The 22,352-nt window shown below is 40.4% G+C and overlaps 1 protein-coding gene across 3 annotated transcripts in view; it reads right to left on the bottom strand.

Annotated features, from left to right (window-relative positions):
• The window catches only part of SNX3 (sorting nexin 3), a 44,294-nt gene extending 22,177 nt beyond the window's left edge, over positions 1–22,117 (bottom strand). The window contains exon 1 of one of the 3 annotated variants that reach the window (XM_032651286.1): positions 21,621–22,117. In XM_032651286.1, coding sequence (XP_032507177.1) covers positions 21,621–21,782 — 162 coding nt within the window. In that variant the 5' untranslated portion in view covers positions 21,783–22,117. Of the gene's footprint in view, positions 1–8,315; positions 10,799–21,620 lie in introns of those variants that run through there. The other 2 variants (XM_032651288.1, XM_032651287.1) reach the window with 2 other exon arrangements.
• Between the last annotated feature and the right edge of the window lie 235 nt (positions 22,118–22,352).

Here is a 22,352-nt window from a genome sequence, read left to right as displayed (position 1 = left end):
TCCTGTAGTACTGTAGTATTTACTATTGAAAAAAATCCGTGAATAGGTGGACCCATGCAGTTCAAACCTATGCTGTTCAAGGACCAACTGTATATCCTTTCAGACTTCCATATATACAAATTTTATTCTTATTAAAAATATCAGCTTCTCATTTGATATCGTTAACATGATTGTGTAGAGTCATCATCTACATGAGAGACAGTATAGGACAATGGTTAAAACATACAGCTCTGGAACCAGACAATCTGGTTTTAATCCCAACTCAGGCATTAATCAGCTATCTGACCCTGGGCAAAATGCTATGGATGAGAGCTAGATGAAGCCTTAATATAGATCCAGGGAACTGATATACTGTCCTAAGGACAAACCTCTAAAGGTAAAATTACTGGGCCAAAAGCTATGAATGTCAAGCCTTCAAAATGTCCTCCAGAGAGGCTACTTTGCTGTAGACTAAGGAGGTACACAACTGTAGTAGGCTATTACTTTGGTGGCCTACAATAAACAATGCCTCTCAGTATCTTTCTTTCTGTATCCTCCATATGTTTCTGTATCCTCTCCCATATCAGCCTGGCCATGTAACTGCCTTTGATCAATGGTATATTAGCAAATATCTATTGATTACAATAGGGCTGGTCCTCTTGGAACGCTTCTTCATAAAGACATTGTCTCTTGGAACCCAGCCACCGTTATTCTATTAGAAATCTAACTATCCACATGGAGGAAAACTCAGGACCTGATCAACAGCCCCAGCTTACCTCCCAGATGGTAGCCAGCACCAACTTGCCAGCTAGCTATGTGACTGAGTCATCTTAGAAATAAATCAGCCCCAATCAAGCTACTCCAGTAGATATCAAGGAGAACAGAGATAAGCTGTCTGTTCTAAGATCTGACCAAACTGTAGAACTGTAATAAAGTGAAAGTAAATTGTTGTTTTAAGCCACCAACTTTTGGGAGTTTTGTTACACAGCAATAGGTAACTGAATCAGTAACCTGACTTTGGTAGAATCATGCTAATAAGAAGAGACTGAGAGGACAGTATTTCACGTATAAAGATCTGATACCTAAAGAGCGAATAGACTTAAAAAAATTTTAAACTCTTTGCTGTTTACTTTTTTGCTTCCTTATCAGCTCTTGACTATTTTCTGAGTAGCTGAAGTTTCCAGAAAATCCAAAGGACTTTATTGATTCTGGATTATTCAGCAAAGGAAGTGTTCCTCCATAACTTAAGAAGCTTATCAAATGAGCTGAACCTGAAGATTTCCTACTCTGAACAAAGGCAAAGTTTTAAAATAATGGTTATAATTTAAGATTGAGTTGTTTTCTCTACAGTAACTTGATATATCTCTAGGAATAGACAGTATGAAATAGTTTGCCACCAATATTATAAAAGAATGAAGCTGAGGTGTTTCTTCATAGAATTACCTGGAAAACTATAAAAAACATCAAAGAGGGTATTTAATGATTCTTAATTCTCTAAGACATGAGTGATCCCCATAGTAATAGACTCCTTTCTCTTCTAGTCAGAGTGATTAGCTATAGTAAGAGCAACTAGACAATGATATTAAACACTATATGCATGCATGATTTAAATTTACAAATTGACAGCAGTGCCATTACAATGTTTTATTCCTTTCATAAAGCTGCACAAAGAACGATTATTGTTCTATTAACCTGAAAGTACTCAAATCACTAATGCAAAATCTTTTTATTAGAAATAGTAACTCTCTAAGAATCCTCATAATATACCATGACTAACAGCACAGGTCACAAGAGGATTTGTAACTTGTCATCAAAGGTTCAATATATTAATAATTAGGTCAGTATAATTTTAAAAAATTTCTGGCCAGCAGATCCTCTTTCACTGTTAGGTGTAATCAGTGTTTGAGGTAGGGCTGGAAAGCAAGGCATCCTGGTTCTTTCCCTTATAATGTAGGCTCATTTCAGAGTACTCTATCTAGCCTCTTTTCTTCTCGTACTTTCCTTTCCGTGACCTCTCCTCCAAGCTGTGTTGTGAAGTTTGTAAGAAAAGGAAATCATTCCAGATCCTTCATCTTTAGCCCCCGAACCCTACTTGAAACCCTATAAATATTTAATATTTATAAATATTAATGATGAAGTCTCATAAGCCATTAAACTGATGTTAGAATGCTAATAAGTATACAGAATATAAGGCATTTACTGAGACTCTACCATGAACGCTGACTAAGTATATTGACATGGTCCCTGACTTAGATTTTATACAGACAAGGATAGGTTAGGGTTAGGAGGTAGACACTAAGGAGAGTGGAATACCATGGGGCAGTTTCTGTGAGATAGTACTCAATTTGGGGAGTACATTATGATAGAGACATGTATGTACAACCTGTCAAAGGTCTTACAGCTAATAGAAAAATTTTCTAAGTATATTTTCATGGCTGCTTACATCATTATGTATCAAAAGTTTTCAAGTTTAGATGTGGATGAAAAGTTTAAAGTCCCCGTTTTTTCCATTCACTTAAGGTATTCAAGGTAACAGCCATTAAGGTTGTATCTCAGAGAGAGACATAAGGTTTAAATAATTGTTGCAACACTTTTAGTGGTGGAAGTTCCTGACATGATACATTGTTGGGGGAACAAAATGCAAGCGAATATATATGAGTATATATACATTCATTCAGTATTTCCTTTGTATGACTGTAGACTTAGCATAATAGAAGCTAATCACAAATCTGTGATAATGATTTCTGATTCCTGGAAGCAGCAAACAAACAAACAAAAAAACAGATAAATTAATCAAGCAGACCTGGGCTCAAGTTCTTCTCTGTAACTAAACAGTATGACCCTGTCAAGTTACTTTCCCCCTCTATAACTGAGTTGCAGTATCTTTAAAATAAAGATACTGCCACTTAGCTCAATTAAATAGGAACTATTATTACTTCACACATATTATCACTTATTGGATACTTAGTGTAAAGTTTTACTTTATGGCTGAAGAAACTCAAAAAGACGAGATATGAAACTTGTTCAAGGTCACATGTCTACTAACAGGCAAAGAGATAAAGAAGATTCTTACCTATGTTCAAGGTTCATGCTCTTAAGGAACACTATGGTTAGAGTACCTGACCCAAAACAGATGTTAAATAAAAAAGGTTAGGGGCTTCCCTGGTGGCGCAGTGGTTGAGAGTCCGCCTGCCGATGCAGGGGACACGGGTTCGTGCCCCGGTCCGGGAGGATCCCACATGCCGCAGAGCGGCTGGGCCCGTGAGCCATGGCCGCTGAGCCTGCGCGTCCGGAGCCTGTGCTCCGCAATGGGAGAGGCCACAGCAGTGAGAGGCCTGCCTACCGCAAAAAAAAAAAAAAAGGTTAAAAACTCTACTAAAGGGACTCCCTGGTGGTCCAGTGGTTAAGAATCTACCTTCCAATGCAGGGGACGTTGGTTTGATCCCTGGTTGCGGAACTAAGATCCCACATGCTGCGGGGAAACTAAGCCCGTGTGCCACAACTAGAGAGCCCGTGTGCCTCAACTACAGAGCCCACGCACTCTGGAGCCCATACGCCACAACTAGAGAGAAGCCCACATGCTGCAGTGAAGAGCCTGCACACTGCAACTAAGACCCGACATGGCCAAAAATAAATAAATAATTTTTAAAAAATCTACTAAACATTTAATAAACAGTTCAACAACTACTATGTGCAAAGAGCTAAGTAATACTTGGTTAAGAGGCTTTTAAAAATATTTAAACACTGCATAACAAGTGCTTCTGAGCACCCATAAATTAACATTAAAACATAATAATATGAACTAACACAACACTGTAAATCAACTATACTCCAATATAAAATAAAAGTTAAAAAAACTTTTATTGACATATATACACTAATATGTATAAAATGGATAACTAATAAGAACTTGCTGTATAAAAAAATAAATAAAATTTGAAAATTCAAAAAAAAAAAGAGTACTTAAAAAAAAAAAGTTTTAAAAAAAATACCAAAAAAAAAAGGAGAGCTTCCCTGGTGGTTCAGTGGTTGGGAGTTTGCCAGCCAATGCAGGGGACACGGGTTCAATCCCTAGTCTGGGAGGATCCTACATGCTGCGGAGCAGCTGGGCCCGAGCACCACAGCTGCTGAGCCTGCACCCTAGAGCCCGTGAGCCACAACTACTGAAGCCCATGCACCATGACTACTGAGGCCCCTGTGCCTGGAGCCTGTGCTCCGCAGCAGGGGAGGCCACTGCAGTGGGATGCCCGCGCCACGGCAGGGAGTGGTCCCTGCTCACCACAGCTAGAGAGGGCCCGTGCGCAGCAACGAGGACCCAACGGAGCCAAAAATAAAATAAATAAAAATTTTTAAAAACCCATAATGCGTAAAACGTTGTTTCTTTAAAATATGGAACCTAAAAGAAAGGTGTAAAGTGTGGACTAAAAATGTCACCTGCCATATCAGAAGCAAAGGATGTTGAGGCCATCAAACCATCAGCCACTGCAGCCGGCCCTCCACTCCACCCCCTCACACTGTGCACCCTCAAGGGATTCAGGATGGAGAAAAACAGGATACTGGTCCTAGATAGTTAAGGTGCATATCAAAGGAATGATTTCAATGAGCCCAGACTCTTGCTTCTTCCCATACGTAAAAAGCACTAAATTCATTAACCTGATGTCTGTTTGTCTTTAATTAATCTTTTGATGTTCCAACTACCTGGTATTTGTTGCAAAAACTCCTACGTATCCTAGCTCCTCCCTTACCTCTTTGGAACAGTCCCTCAGAGTTATCTGAGAGGCTGCCTCCTGGGCTTAAGTCTTCAGCAAGTCTGCAGAATAAACCATAGTTCTCATCTTTCAGGTTGTGCCTTTTTTTTTTTTTTTTCAGTCAACAAATGTAAAAAGATAAGGGTGGAACTGCCGGAATGGTGGGGTAAGGAGCTTGGTAAACTCTCTCCCTCCAAAAAAATCAAATATAAAACTAGTAGTTCTACCAGTGAGGCAACCTGTGCAAACCAGCACCATTGCTGCTAGAGGGAGACAGATCACTGATCAAGAGTAGAATGAAGAAAAGTTCCAGGTGTTGTTAACAATAGTGATCTTGGTGGCAAACAATTGGGGAAGGCCAATACTGCAGTAGTCCAAGGTTGCAGTACTGACTGGGGCAAGAAACAAATCAGCAGACTTGCCAGAATTTTAGCAGGGGTATCCTGAGAATGGCACAGCAATGACAGGCCTTGATAAGCTCTCACTTACCCCTGGTGGTCTGAAAGGCTATGTGCTTGCACAAAGCTGTATGCAAGCTCAGAAAAGAATGGTGAGGACCCGCATTATCCATACATCTGTAACGGAATATGAGGTCTTTCAGAGATACAGGAGAGATAAAGACATGAGAAGACTTGGCACAAAGTGAAAGCTGAAACAAACTTGTAACCTGGCTTTTACTTTCAATTCCCCAACCTACATACAAACAAACACACTAGCAAAGGGCAGAAGCCTTACTAGCTCAAGGTGTTTATGCAGAACCTCTGAACAGTCACTGTGTGACTACTAAAGCAGTCCTGATCCAAGGGTGACCCTCTAGGAAGCCAGGCTTAAAACACACACACACACACACACACACACACACACACACACACACAGAGAGAGAGAGAGAGAGAGAGAGATAGAGAGAGAGAGAGAGAGAAAGAAAAATATCAGCAACTGCAAACTACAGACTTAGTACAGGCAAGTCCTTAAAAAAAAATAAAGATACAGCATCAGAGCTCCCCTGGGAGGAAAGCCAAGAGGTGATCTAGCTCAACAGTCTCTAAAATGTATCATCTAAAATGCTTGGTTTAACAAAATAATTATAAAACATGCAAAGAAACAAGAAAGTGTAACCCGTATGGGGGTGAAAACAGTCAACAGAAACTTGTCTCTGAGGGTGTTCAGTTGTTGGACTAAGCTGACAAGGATTTCAAAGCAGCTATCACAAATATGTTCAAAGAACCAAAGGAAGCCATACTTACAGAATTCAAAGTATGATGACAATGACTCAATGAACAGAGAATCTCAACAAAAAGAGATTATAAAGAAGAACCAAACTGGAATTCTGGAGTTGAAAAGTACAATAACTGCAATGAAAAATTCACTGGAGGGGCTCAACAGCAGATCTGAACTGGCAGACAACAGAATCAACAAATGTGAAGACAGATCAACCAACTTTTTATTCTGAAGAATATACAGGAAAAAAAACAAAACAAAAAAAAAGCAGTCTCAGAGACCTGTGAGACTCCACCAAGCATACCAACACAGGTGAAACGGGAGTCTCAGAATGAGACAAAGAGAATAAATAATGACTGAAAACTTGCCAAATTTGACTAATATCTTTAATCTGCACATCCAAGAAGCTCAATGAATTCCAAGTAGGAGAAACATAAAAAGACTCTATATACATCATGGTCAAAGTGTTTAAAGACAAAGACAAGCAGAAAATTTTGAAAGTAGCAAGAGAAAAATGACTCATCACATACCCCCCAATCCCCCACAATAAGATTAACAGCTGACTCTCCCCTGAAACAATGGGGACCCGGAAGCAGTAGAATATTCAGAATGTTGAAAGAAAACACAACAAATAATTCTGTACCTAGCATAGTAGACAGAATTCTGACACGGCCCCCCAAATTCCCACCCCATGGTGTACACACCTCCTTTTAGGTGTGGGTGAGTCTTATGGATGTCACTTCAAAGATTAGATTACATTCTCTGACAAAGTGAAAGAATTTTGCAAATGGAATTAAATAAAGTCCCTAATCATTTTGACTTTGAGTTCATCAAAAGGGAGATTTTGGGGGGATGGGTTTGACTTAAATCAGGTGAGTCCCTTAAAAGAGGGCTTTGGTTCCTCTTAAACCAAAGAGATAGTCTGACTAGCCTTGAAGAGGAAGGCTACTATAAATTCTATAACCTCCAAGAAAATGAATTCTGCCAATTCTGTGAGCCTGGAAAGAATCCCAACCCTCACATGAGACCAAAATCTTGGCCAACCCCTGACTGTAGGCCTTGTGAGACCTGAGCAAAGGGCCGAGCTAAGCCATGCCCAGAACTCTGACTTATAGAAACTGTTAAGGTAATATTTTAAGGTACTGCATTTATGATAATTTTTTTTTTTGCGGTACGCGGGCCTCTCATTGTTGTGGCCTCTCCCGTTGTGGAGCACAGGCTCCAGACGCGCAGGCTCAACGGCCATGGCTCACGGGCCCAGCCGCTCCGCGGCATGTGGGATCTTCCTGGACCAGGGCACGAACCCGTGTCCCCTGCATCGGCAGGGGAACTCTCAACCACTGCGCCACCAGGGAAGCCCCAAAGTGTGCAGTTTTAAGTGTACAGAGTTCTGTAGCATTAAGTACATTCACACTGTTGTGCAACCATCACTACCATCTATTGCCAAATAATAATACATTCTATAAGAATGTTTAAAATAATACATTCTATAAGAGAATGAGTAATGGGTTCTTAAAACTAATCATTTGCTGAAATCAGCACTTTCTTCTCCTTTTTGACAGTGCAATAAATAGAAAGCTGGAGCCAACTCTCAGATAATAACAGCAGCAGCTAATATTAAATAAACAAGATAGTATTTAAAGTCCATAACACACGTCATTTAATTCTCATGTAATTCTGAGGAAGATCCTAACACTCTCATCTTAGGATGGACAAAAAGTTCAGAGGGGTTAATTGATCAAGGGCACTCAATTAGCAGGTAGGGCAAAACTGGGATATGAATTCATGTCCATAGTTCAAGTGTTAAACACTTAGAATTTGTTAAATGCTATCTCCCAAATAACAAAAAAATTAGTAGACTCTAAAAGAATGGAAGTCCATGGTACATAAGTACTCAAAGTTTTGTTCCTCTACCCCCAACACACATAATACTAAGTCCGCCTCCAGTTCTCTTCTACCATCACTAGGTTGGGAAAGACTGCCCCAGATGTTTAGATCAACTGGGAGAGAAGTCTAGCTTCCTTGAGAGGAAAACTTAAACACTATGATAGACCTATCAGTCAAAACCCAAAAAGAAAATGAGGTATGTGTCAGGTCTTCTATTGGTGGAATAACACCAGGGAACCCTATAAAGGAATGGATGGAGAGTGAGAGAAACAAAATGTAATGTCAGGGCAAGTATAGGAAATAACAATAGTAAATAACAGCAACTAGGAATTAAAACAAAATTTCTCTGCAGACTCTGGCATAGAATCTAGAATTTCTAGCAATACTGACATCAAAAAACTGCTAAGATGTCTCTGAAACCACATGATACTCAATTTCCTAAAGTAATAAAATGATCCTATCAAGAAAATAAGTCGGACTTACCTGCTGGCAGTGGTTAAGATTCCGCTTGCTTGGGGGCTTCCCCGGTGGCGCAGTGGTTGAGAGTCCGCCTGCCGATGCAGGGGGCACGGGTTCGTGCCCCAGTCCGGGAGGATCCAACATGCCGTGGAGCGGCTGGGCCCGTGAGCCATGGCCGCTGAGCCTGCGCATCCGGAGCCTGTGCTCCGCAATGGGAGAGGCCACAACAGTGAGAGGCCCACATACCGCAAAAAAAAAAAAAAAGATTCCACCTGCCAATGCAGGGGACATGGGTTCAAGCCCTGGTCTGGGAAGATCCCACATGCCACGGAGGAACTGAGCCTGTGCGCCACAACTACTGAGCCTGCACTCTAGAGCCCGCCAGCCACAACTACTGAAACCTGCGCACCTAGAGCCTGTGCTCTGCAACAAGAGAAGCCACTGCTATGAGAAGCCCGCACACTGCAATGAAGAGTAGACCTGGCTTGCAGCAACTAGAGAAAGCCCGCGTGCAGCAACGAAGAGCCGATGCAGCCAAAAATGAATAAATAAATTTATTAAAAAGAAAAAACCTTGCCTCTTGGGCAACTTAGAAAAAAAAAGAAAATAAGTCTCTAACCTTTGTTTGATTAAAAGAGAGAAATTAAGAAAATTTCTCTCTCTCAATCAGTAAAGAACGGGGTGTGTCTGCAGTCAGTCACACCTAGAGTTTGGCACAGGGGTTAACAGTGACCAGATTGTGAGTGACCACTGACCAGAAACAGAGAGACAGGGCAAAAGATAAAAAGCAAAACAAAACAAAACCTCAGGAGAAAAAACCCTGGGTGCACTGGTCCCTTCATATATGAGCCATCCTGTATATTTGAGGCCAATATCAATTATAGTCAACTAAAGTCAAACAAGTCAATCTGAATTCCAAGGAAAACTGGACAAAGATATGTCTGGTAGTCTGAGTCTAAAACTTTAAATAGCCCAATATAGCTAATGGCTACTGTATTAAAGCAGATTTAGACAAAGAATATCAAAAGTTCTAGAGAAAAGCAGATCAAAGAACATATTAGTTCTAAATAATCCACTGAAGTATATCCATAACTGATGTCCTACTTCAACCTATAAAGCTTTTCTTAATTTTATTAAAGTTTGATCAGATTCTATATAATTATAATCCTTCTACAATGCTCTGTTAGCTTTGACATTCTTGAACCTTCTTCATAAAGAAGCTCTGGGTACCATACATATTTCATACATATTTTTATATGCTTCATGATCTTTTAAGTTGGATTTTTAAAACCTATTCTGTCACAAATGGACGTGGGTGTTTTAAAAGATTGTTTTTGTTCATTTTGAATGACTGCCTCAAGTTAAGGTTCAGGTTTCTTCTCAAAATAGAAACATAAAAAATCGTGTGACATCAGAAGAAATTATTTAGTTATACATTCACTGTTTGAAATCCTTAAATATATTTTAGACTTTGAGACCTAGTATCACAAGTTGCAACAGTCAAAATACTTTTCTCCTAAGGTGTGCAGTGAATGGAAGATACTTTTGCTTTAAGACTTTGTTTGGAATTATGGAGGGTCAAAGGCCTTACAATAGAGTCTGAAATCTTTTCTAAGTTTTAATCAAGAGCCAATAACCTAAGGTATTCATCACCTAAAACATTATTTTACACTTGTCTAGTCTCAGAAGTTAGCCCTCTCTCATACAAAGGCAACAGCAAGGGTAAACAAGTGTATCAAAGATTAGGTGGTTCTTCCTCTTATACCCAATACTTTTTAAAAAATGCAGTTAATCTTGACCTACACTTGGACAGCCAAAGTGACAGTATTTTAGTAATTTTCTCTATAGTCTGGAAAACTAATCCTCTACAGGCTATTAAGTAACACGCTTAACTTTTTCCATGAGAAAAAATATTTTTCTATGCCTTTGGTAAAACACCTTGGCAGACTAGAAGGCAAGGATAATGAGAGCTGATGGTGCTAGATTCTGATGAAGAAAAGAAAGATATGGCTGTGTGGCCTATGACCAAGGCTCAGAGTCAGGCTGAGCCCCAGTCCCCACTGACTCTCATTCTCTTGGAGTGAGTCTACAGTGTTTCCTTCTGTTGGAAATGATCTTTAGGACAGCGGCATGTCATTCTTACTAGCTTCCTATTGCTGCTTTAACAAATTACCACAAGCTTAGTAGCTTAAAACAACACAAATTTATTATCTCACAGTTTTGGTGGTCAGAAGCCTGAAATGAGTCTCAATGGGCTAAATCAAGATGTCACTAGGGCTGCATTCCTTCTGGAAGATCTAGGAGAGAATTTGTTTCCTTGTCTTATCTAGATTCTGGAGGCTACCTGCATTCTTCAGCTCATGGTCCTTTCTTCCATCTTCAAAGTCAGCAATAAGATCACTCCAATCTCTGCTTCCATTGTCACATCTTCTGTAACTGACTCTCCTGCCTGTTTCACTTATAAGGACGCTTGTGATTATACTGGACCCACCCAGATAATCCAAGACAACCTATCCATCTCAAGATCCTTAATTTGATTATTATCTCCAAAGGTAACATATGTAAGGTAACATATTCACAGGTTCTAGTTATTAGGGAGTAGAAATCTTTGAGGAATTGTTATTCTGCTCCCACAATCACCCAAGCCACAGGTGCCACCAACTATGACATTTGGAGGTCCCTAACAAGTAATGTGTGGTAAATAAATGTTGCCACAAATTCTTTGAAGCTCCTTCCATCTGAGAGGTGGAGTCTATTTGAATCTAGACTAGCTTTATGACTTGCTTTGACCAAGAGAATGTGGTAGAAGTGACAAGCAAGTTTCAGAGCCTAAAACTCAAAAGGTCTTGCAACTTTCTATCTTCATTCTCTTGGAATGCTATTCTAAGACTGCCATATAAGGAAGCCAGTATAGCCTACTGGAGAATGAAGCCATATAGAAGAGAATGAGGCACCCCAGGGGATAGCCAGACATGCCATCAAATGCCAGACATGCCAAATCTCCAGCTCAAAAGCTGGAGAGCACAGGCAAAAACTAGCAGAGAAACTGCCCAGCCAAACCACAGAATGGATGGAAATAAATCACTGTTTCATATCATTAAGTTTTGGGGTGGTTTGTTATGCAACTGATACAATATTGGTTAGTGGGAAAACCAGCCTATACATTGTATATATATCTGGATGAGCTTTTGCAAGGAGGAATAAATAAGGTCATTTGGGTTAGGTTTGGGAGGAGGACAGCAGGTAAACTTTCTTGGCTATATCACAAAGCATGATCAGGCTGATAAAGGAAATGACTACTGTTAAGTAAGAATGACCCTGGTTTATTTCTATGATCTGTTGTAACTGGAAATGAGAGTCATTATAGTTTCTAAGAAGAGACAGTCAGATAACTAAAACTATATCAAAGAAACACAGAAGAAAGTGCCTACCATACTGCCTGAGATATAGCAATTGCCCAAGAGATGCTTAAAACAAAACAAACCATAAATAAAGAGGTAGAGAAAGATGTACGAGCCGGACAGTAACAAGGGGTCCCAGGGCATAAAGTGGTCAGAATCCAGTATTAATACTGTGTGACTTTGGCAGGTTATTGACATCAGATGTTGGCAGTGAAGGACAGAAAAGACAGCTGCTCTCTCTGCCTAGAACATTCCCGGCCCATTCTGCCCTTACACCCCTGGTCCCTCATGCAGGCTTGGGTTCCTACTGCACATTATGACTATCTTCACCAAGTAGTACCATTAAATTGAACTGAATTGAACTGAATTGAATTGACCTACCTCCCTACCTCCAGTCTATAAGTTTCTTGCCTTTAAGGGCAAGACATATGTTAGCACAGTGTCTGGGATGTAGTAGGTGGTTCATAAATGTTCATTTATTGGACACTTTTAGGGAAAACTGATAAAAGAAAACGTCTAGTCCTGTTTCAGGTTGGTGTGAACTTGCTAAATGCAGCAACCATGTCTTATTAAACTTAGCATTCCAAGTGCTCAATAAAACAACTGGCCCACAGGAGCTACTCAAATGTCAAGTTAAATCTAAAAAGAAATTTAGTTAGATTAGAATCTTGAGAGAATAAAACTGGACAAATACACAGAGTACAGATAAGAACCATATCCTAACATCTTAGCGAAAAGCTCTATAATTTATTTCAACTTCAGTGTATCAACATCAACTACCCTTTAAACTAAGATAAAAATTTTACCAATTTTTGTCCCGTTTTGAGAGCTAATATTACAGTTTCTCAATTTTCAACTTAACCCCTTTCTACAACTCAGACATTAAACTTACCCACGTCAATAGTTCAACCAATACTAATTTAATCATTTAATAATGGTATACTGCCATAATACGTAGAGAGTTACCATGTAAGAACACAAAACATTAAATGATGATATGGCATGAAAAATTAATTCTGAGCTGAAAAATATCCAAACCCCAATCCTGGCTAGAACTGACTATAGTTTTGTCAGGCACCATCTTCAGTTTTGCCACTGGTTTATTGACTGAACCTCAACTACCATGAACCAGCTGCTTAACAGTTTTTATCAGCACCAACTCTCTCTAAGTAGTTATTCAAAGGAGTTTATGAAGAGCTTCAAGTAGGAAAATTAATTTTATAAACTAAAAATCCTTGTGCTTGGCCTTAATATGAATAGTAGATGTAATCTAATAACTCACAAAGTTAGATTGTGTGTTTGCAAAAACAGGACCTTCAGAAGGAAAAAATGGCATCTAATATTTCCATTCAGCACCGAAGAATAGGACTATGCTTTAAAATCCTATTGGTATTTGATGAATGTCTAAGGAAAAAAACCTAACTAGCAGTGTTATATTTAACTACCATTTCCTCCATCATTTACTACTGGCATTCTAATTGAATGTTTTTTTCAAAGTCTCATGTTTTGAAAATAAGATTCTCCAAGTGCTTTTGATTTCCAATACTTCAATGCTACATAAAATTTAGACCAGGGATTGGCAACCTTTTTCTCAGATGGCAAGACAGTAAATATTTTAGGCTGTTGCAACTACTAAACTCTGCCCTTTCAGTGCGAAAGTAGTCATAAATACTATGTAAACAGAACATTACAAGGTGTGCTGTGTTCTAATAAAACTTTACAAAACAGGGAAGCCCATAGCTTGCTGATCCCTGCTCTAGAGTGATTAGTGTCTTAAGAATGTTCTCAGTTATATAATATGGAGGTAATATTTGAGTGTAAATTTAAACAAAGATCTGGTGATACACAGAAGTATGCCTAGCCAACAAGATTTTTATCTGCTTCTATTTCTACCTGAAGATGATCAATAACTGCATGGCAAGAGAGGAGATACTGAGAACTAGACATGAGAAGGGGAGCTTTGAGGCTCCTTTGTTCCTCTCTATGGATTAGAATGCCCAAACTTCCTACAGCACAGAGAAGCTCATACCACAAGGACAGGAATGGAAAAAACAGAAGCAAACAAGCTATAGGTGGCAGGTGTGGAATAATTTTAGGAAAGCCAAGGAAACAGAGATGCTACATCATTGATAAAAGCAAAGCCTAGAGGGCAAAGAATTTAGAAAGTGACCATTCCAATATTGTTAGGCACTAAGTAATTTTATTAAAATAATTTAAAGTCTTCCTATGATTCTCTGGTAAGAGACATTGACCTCACTTACTTAGGTGGCTCAAACAATATACTCCATCATTCAATGTCATCAGCTAAAACGCTGGTCCTAGGTAAAACCGCCTATAGTTTTAAAGTCACTGAAGGCCAAAAAATGTTAATCATCTATTTTCAGTACCTCTAAACCAAACTCAACCCCATGATATACCTCTATCAATACGCCATGTCTTCATGCGTGCCTCTTTTCTCTACTCACCAAAATTTTCTCAGGAAGGGATGGAAACTTATTCACATTTTAGAATGTCAAAATGGGAGCTCAAATTTTATTTTTTACAAATCAAATGAACTTTCTCTAAACATTGAAATTTCAGTCATCAGCAAAGGAAAGAATCAAGAGACATGATCAGAATGTTGCTAGAGCCATACCCTAGAAGGCTGATCCCAATCACTTATTTGCCACCGTGGTGAAGCAGAGAACAGTGTCTGTTCCTCCTTTCTTCATACGGCTGCCCAGCTAGACTAAATTCCAGCTTCCTTTGTAGCCAAATGTGGCAATGGGGCAGGAATATGCCTTCCCCTTGGCTAGAATATGGATGTGATACTGGGAGCTGATAGTCACAATACAAGCCCTGGACTGCTAGAGACTTTTTCACAAGAAAAAAATAAACTCATTTTTTGAGGTCTCTGTGAGACCAGTCCAAACTGTATCTTAATTGATACAAGCTTTCTGGCAAACTACAGTATATGTCACATTTTACTACCTTGTCTAATTTCCTAGATTCTAAGTTAAATATTTCTTTAAAAGAAGTAGAACTCTGGCTGAGAGCTTTAAGTCATTTAACTAAGAAATCAGTAAACAGCAATACCAAGATTACAGTATTGCTTTTCTTGGACACCATCTTTCTTATCTAATACTCAAAAAATTGCTGGCTCTGCTTACATGGAAGCAGAATATGGTACAAACATAGAAGTATCTAAAAGTAACAGTTCAATCCTTTTTTTTTTGTAAGCATGATTGTGAAGGTGAGGAGATGAAAAATCTCTCATGGAATCACCAAAACAGCTAAAAATTAAGCACTTGTAGATCTTCCACTTTAAAGGTATAGAGTGGGAATATTAATAAAATATAAAGATTATTTAAGTGGATAGATATTTTGTCTCTTCCTGATTTCTGGCTTACTCTCATGATTATTACACAGGGATACAGACATGGATGGTGCAAGACAGGGGCAAAAAGATCTGGCTTGGCTGAATGTAGTCAATGCCTTCCCTTCTTCCCCCAAAGCTAAGCTGCTGGCATGCTTTCAGCTTAGTATCTAAACTGTCTCCCCTCTAAAAATAGTTTTCATCTTTGGCAAATATCACTGGTTTTCCTCTTTGCTGTAAGAATCTGCTTCTTCTTTCTTTTTCCCCCCCCAGAATTTGCCTTTTTAAAAAACTCATCAAGGCTACCAACCATTGTGGCTCCATTTTTTTTTTTTCATACTTCTCTGCTACCTGTCATTTCTCAGAGACAGAAAGCTTGGTGCCACCAGGGATAATCCTTGCTGCATATCAGTAAGGTGGCCTTGCTGGGGTGCTTTTTAAATTGCCACTTCCCAAATCCCACCCCAACCCAATTAAAAGAGAATCTAAAGGGTTTCGGAAGTGCTCCAGGTGATCTGAATGTTCAGTGAGGATGGAAGAAAAAGGGCTCTGAAGGTCAGAAAATATACATTTAAATCCCAGTTCTGCTATTTAATAGCTGTGATTTTGGACAAGTTACTTAACCTCCCTAAACTTCATTTATTCCGAAGAATTCACTGCATGCCAAGCACAATGTTAGGTGTTGAGTAAGGGTGATCATGACAGTCCCCGTCCTCTAGGAAGTTAGAGTAGAAGAAACAGGAACTAAAGGAAGCTGCAGACAAGCAAACAGACTTAATCCTAATAGGGCTACAAGGGCACCCAGGAAGGAAATCCAGTCTAGATTCCAGGGATCAGCAAAATCTCTAAAAAGGTAAAATCAAGGCTGAGTCCTGCAGGATAAGTAATGATAGATGAGGCTGCTAAAGGAAGACTTTTTAACAGAGGAGGAAGTGTGTGCAAAGGCCTGGATACCAGTTCAGCTTCCTTGGGAGATACAAGTAGTTCAGCAGGACTGGAATAAGGATGAAGGAAGGACAATAGATGAGGACCAAGAGTGACTTCAGCTTTCACATTTGCAAAACAAAGATATCATCTGCTCTGCTTGGTTACCACAAAGATCAAATTATACTATGTATAGCAAAGTCCATTGAACAGAGCAGGTACTCAAGTGATAAATCCCCTCACTTTTCAGCTTTAACATAACACGAGAAAGCCAAGCAACACACTTTTTCTTCAGGTCATCTCATCATAGCACAGAATTCAACAGTAAGCTCTTTTAAGCTATTTATTTTTCCTGGGTGCATCTTATCTACTGTGGATTACTGAAGAGTCAACTCTCAGGTCTCAAGGGTGCCAACACTGGGATTTCCTTCTAAAGGTTCAGACACTTGAGGGTTACCCAACACTAGGCAGTGGATAACAAAGGTTTTAATGTATTGTTTTAAATTCAATTAACTGCAGCTGTGAAGCAATTCTGACCCAGGACCAGAATACTTCAAATCCAACCCTGGCTCTGACACTAGTTAGATAATTTACTTTGGGTTAGAGACAACTTTCTGTGCCTTGGTTCCCTTATTTGTCAAAATGAACAACATAGAACAGACTCCCTTAACACAATATAACAGGGCTACTTTTTAATTGCCACTGCCTCCCTCCCCCCATCTTAAGGGATGGGTTAGGTAAGATGAGACTCTTCAAAGCTAGCAAAATGCCTTTCCCTGATAGAGATCCTGGAGGTGAGCTGTAGCTGGCAGCAAATATGTATATCAGACAACATCTCATGGCCAACTGATAAAGCTACACAGATCCTGCAGATGTCCTTTGGCTCCAAAATGCCTTGATTCTTTAAAAAACTATTTTGGCCCTTTAACAACTGATTCTTATAAATCCTAAAAACAAGTCTAAAAATTAACTTATTTCTGATCAGGATATTAATGACTCTCAATTTAAAATGAGAGGACTCATCCAGAGAAGAATCACCAATACAGGTTTAGAATGGCAAATACTGTCAAGATGCGACTTTCACTATCTTTCTCATCACACTGTTTATTAGTAAACTTTACTATTCAGTGTTATGTTTTAATATGCCTCAATTTCAAAAAGCTTCTTTTAGAACTATGTGTAGTGATGAATATTAACTAAAATTATTGTGGTAATTGGACTTCCCTGGTGGCACAGTGGTTAAGAATCCGCCTGCTAATGCAGGAGACAGGGGTTCGAGCCCTGGTCTGGGAAAATCCCACATGCCACGGAGCAACTAAGCCCGTGTAACACAACTACTGAGCCTGCACTCGAGCCCGTGAGCCACAACTACTGAGCCCACGTGCTGCAACTACTGATGCCCGTGCGCCTAGAGCCCGTGCTCCGCAACAAGAGAAGCCACCGTAATAAGAAGCCCGCTCACCACAACTAGAGAAAGTCTGCACACAGCAATGAAGACCCACCGCAGCCAAAAAGTTAGTAAATTAATAAATAAATTTATTTAAAAAATTATTGTGGTAATCATTTATATATATGTATATAGCAAATCATTATGTTGTACACCCTAAACAAATACAATTTTGTAGGTCAATTATATCTCAAACTGGAAAAAAATCCTAGTACAATCATAGGAAACATACTACGTTAAAATATGGAGTATTCTATTCATTATTTTTGTTCTTAAGTGTGAAATTTACTATGTTATGAATGGCATCTCAACTTCCCACGTGGAATGCCACAAAATATATGTTTCTTGACAAGAAAATTCAATGATTTTAGTAGCTCAACTGCACATTAACATAGAAAATGTAGTTAGCTGATCAATGACTTTTTTTTTTTCAGTACGCGGGCCTCTCACTGCTGTGGCCTCTCCCGTTGCAGAGCACAGGCTCTGGACGCACAGGCCCAGCGGCCATGGCTCACAGGCCCAGCCGCTCCGCGGCATGTAGGATCCTCCTGGACCAGGGCATGAACCTGTGTCCCCTGCATCGGCAAGCGGACTCTCAACCACTGCGCCACCAGGGAAGCCCCTGACTTTTAATTTAGAAGTAGCTGTATTTAGAAAGAGGTAACTTTTGAGTGCCTATTATATATCAGTCACTGTGCTAAAGAGATTTATGTGCATTGTGGCATTTATCCCTATGAGGTAGGTACAGTCATCCCTCAGTATCCACGGGGGATTTGGTTCCAAGACACACACACCTCCATATTAAAATCTGCAGATGCTCAAGTTCCTTATATAAAATGGCTTAGTATTTGCATATAACCTACACACATCCTCCCTTTTACTTTATTTTTTAATAAATTTATTTATTTATTTTTGGCTGCATTGGGTCTTTGTTGCTGCATGGGGGCTTCCTCTAGTTGCAGGGAGCAGGGGTTACTCTTCGTTGCGGTGCGTGGGCTTCCACATTGCAGTGGCTTCTCTTGTTGCAGAGCACGGGCTCTAGGCATGTGGGCTTCAGTAGTTGTGGCACACGGGCTCAGTACTTGTGGCTCGTGGGCTCTAGAGCACAGGCTCAGTAGTTGTGATGCACAGACTCAGTAGTTGTGGTGCGCAGGCTCAGTAGTTGTGGCACACGAGCTTAGTTGCTCTGCATCATGTGGGATCTTCCTGGACCAGGGCTCGAACCTGTGTCCCTTGCATTGGCAGGCGGATTCTTAACCACTATGCCACCAGGGAAGTCCTTCCCTTTTACTTTAAATCATCTCTACATTACTTATAATACTTAATATACAATGTAAATGTTATATAAATAGTTGCTAGTGTGCAGCAAATTCAAGTTTTGCTTTTTGGAACTTTCTGGAATTTTTTTCTATTATTTTAGATCTGTGGTTGGTTGAATCCTCCTATGAGGAACCAGCAGATACAGAGGGCCAACTGTACTATTATTAGCATACCTATTTTACAGAGGGGAAGTGGAGCTTAGATTCTGCACCTTACTCTGCTAATAAATGATAAATCTATTCTTTGAACTCAGAGCTAAAGAAAGATGCTTAACTTCACTCCTATTCAAAACAGTTGTCTCCAGGTACAACAGACCTTAATTAACTTAAAATCTCCAGAAAATTAAAGTTACATTATAGCACAAACTTCATAAACAGTGACTGAATCTCACCTTTAGCCTTCTCTTTAATATGCCAAAATAATTCTAGACCCTGAGCTTTCAAAAACCTTTAATCATTATGGTGCTCTCTGCTATATCTACCATTAGAACAATTTTAAAAAACATTACCACTGTACCAATTATTTTCAAAAGCCCAGAGATATTAATCAAGTGATTCTAATAGTCTTAAACACTATCCTCAAACCAAAAGATAAATGGAGATTGGGAAACTTGCATTCTAAAGTGCCACCATCCAGATAAAATTACTCTGTGAATTAGAGTAATTTCAATCAGATCCTATAAAATGGAACATTTTTCTCAAGATTAGAATGAGACAGTAACTATAAGATAGTTTAAGGGCCCAAACTTTGTAACATAAAATGGTTTGCCACATGTCAAATTCAACAGCAGAAGGCAAGCAGCAGGAGCTAGGGATAGCAGGAAGAGTTCAGAAAAGTAGTAATAAAAAAAAATGACAAAATGACTTACCTATTCATCTCCCTGGCAGTTCTACCTTAATTTCTCTCAAAAATCACATGCTGCTAAAATAAGTTCTACTATCTTACTATATGGTGTCCTGAGTTTTAAGTTAATACATTACATTATTAAGAGAATCCCCAATGGCATTTCATAAGCATTAGAAACTCAATTACGTTTTCTTAGAGGGCACATGACTTATGACTTAACAGTCATTAACGCAAAACAAACTGGTGTATATAATCTAACAAACCAGTGTAGATGTGTACTTTGTTAATTCCTTAACTCATTAATCACTCTTAAAAAGGATTTTAATCTCCAGAATACAAATGATCATACCATAAACACTATTTTTAAGTGTCACGTAAGCTATATGGTAATAAAATATCAGATGAATTTTTAAAAATAATTATCATACTAGAGTCCATTTAATATAATGCACTCAGCATGATAAACACAAAGTTATTAAATGGAGGAAATGTAGGCAGGAGATTCCACTTCAGTTGTGTGACAGGAAGTACTAGCTCTGGAAGTTTAGAAATAGGACCACCAGGCTCTGTTTTAGCACAAGAAATAAAGGAAAACATGCTAGTGAATAAGGGTAAAAGAGGAAGTTCTTTTTAGTGAACGATCTGCCATATATTTAAGACAATCCCAAACCATTCCAAGTTAAAAAAAAGTGCCTCATTTTTTTCACTTGGCTTACGTGATAATGTACTTCCCTAGGTACACTGGAGCTCAAATTTTGCAGTTTCACTGTAACAAGACTGCTTGTGGCCCACACATCCTTAGGGAGACAAGCATGGCTTGTAACATGAACCTGTTCGTTTCATATCTTAAAAGTTTGACGATTGTTACATTTTTCTAGCAACACATGAAAAGTAAATCATTTTTTAAAGTAAGTTTCACAACAGTGAATAAACTGAACACTACTAAACTGTACAGTTAAAAATGGTTAAGATGTTAAACTTTGCTGTATTTTACCACACAAAAAAGTGTGAGTTAATGAGAAATTAGTCCACTTAAATGTTAATAGTAACTTGCTATGTAAATTTTGATTACTCTAAAACCAAATTCTTACGCTTAATTTTTAGTAATTTGTTGTTGTTGTCATTAACAGCTGGATTCGTTTTACGTAACTAATTTTTAAGGATACTTCCATACATGAGGAAATTCTTTAATTCTGAACTAGAGAGTGAAAGTGAAGCGCTATTCTCAATTAGCATCTTTCAAATCATCTGAATTACTTACTGCCAACAAATACTAGTTATTAAATTATAAATGTGTTTCTACTTCAGCTGATTCCTTCATTCAGTGAAGTGCAAATCTCAAAATTAGGAGAGCAAAATCCTAAATGAACAGGCTTTTCTTAAAGCAGTGGTAGTTTTGATTGTGAGGTAGGCAACACTCCCCACTCCTCAGCCTTTAGCTCGACGGTGGCCCAAAATACTAACGTCAATCATTTCCAATCACCGTTCTCTCCTGGCTCAGCCCTACCAAATTTGTCAGGCTTTTGTGAACTCCCATGAGGTTCTTCTGTTCAGAAAAGCGTACAACCTAGGTGAGTTTGGTAGCTTGGGAAGGGCCTGAAGCAATCAGCTTGGCTTGGCCACCTAGGAGAAAAGTATACAGGAAAAGAAAACCGGAAATACTTCAACTTTGCGCAAACCCCCTTTCTCAGTCACAGCTAGCTCCCTTCCCGATGAAGGGCTGTGTTCTCGAAAGATCTACCCCTTTCCAACTCAGATGTCATTCCCAGATCAGCTGCTTGAGGGGCAAGCGGCGCTCAACCCACGCCCTCTTCTTCGAGTACCTTCTTCAAGTGCCAGCGCTGGGCTCAGCTCACTCTGCCGCCCCCATCCAAACCCTACACGAAGAAGGGCCCTGGCCCACGACCCCGCCCGCGGACAGCCGGGAGCCCCGGCCTAGGCGGCCTTGGCCGTTTGAGGGTTTGCGCTCCAGGGTCGGCTGGGGGCACCAGGGGCCGTAGGAGGGGTCTCTCCGTAGGGGAGTAAGACGGCCTCACCTTGACCCTGATTTCGTAGGTGGTGAACCGGCCCCGGCCGACTCCCACTGTCTGCGGGTTGCTCACATCGATCTCGAGGAAGTTGCTGGGAGGCCCGTAGGCGTCATTCAGGTTCTGCGGCTTGGTGATCAGCCGCCGGGTGTCCGCCACGGTCTCCGCCATTTCGTTGCTGCAGCCGCCGCCGCCGCCGCCGCGGGCTCCGTCCACCCCCTCGGAGTTCCACCGACCCCGCTGCCGCAGCTGCTGCCCGCCGCGGGGACGCCGGGCTCGCGCGCAGCGGTCGCAGGGCGAACGAGCACGTAGAGTGGGTGTTCACTCCGCACGCGTAGCTCCTCCCCGCGCCCCTCCGGCTTCCGCCTCCTGTCCCCAAGAGGGGAACAGCTGACACGCCGGAACGCTGCGTCCCGGGCCGGGAGCCTCAGCGGAAACCGCGGAGGGTGACAGCGCACCAGGCAGAGGAAGAAAAGCGCAGTCAGGTTACTTGTAGGTGCGAACACGTTCCGGCCAGACTACAGCGCCCACAGTGCATCGGGCGAGCGCGCCCAGGTGCTGCGGGACCGGGGGTGCGAGGGCGGGCGCTTCCTGTGTTTCTGTGTCTGTTTTGGCCTGGACCAGTGGGGAGAACGCCGGAAACGATCTTCGCGGTCTTGGGAGCCGCGGGGACAAAAGTTAAAAGGCGAGGTAGGGGAGGTTTGCCCGCAATCCGAACAAAACTGCCTACGCTCAGTGGCA

Source organism: Phocoena sinus, chromosome 12 (genome assembly GCF_008692025.1).
Source record: "Phocoena sinus isolate mPhoSin1 chromosome 12, mPhoSin1.pri, whole genome shotgun sequence".
In the NCBI taxonomy this organism is placed as follows: domain Eukaryota; kingdom Metazoa; phylum Chordata; class Mammalia; order Artiodactyla; family Phocoenidae; genus Phocoena; species Phocoena sinus.
The sequence above is the reverse complement of the archived record's forward strand: the minus strand, read 5'-3'. Positions and strand labels throughout refer to the sequence as shown.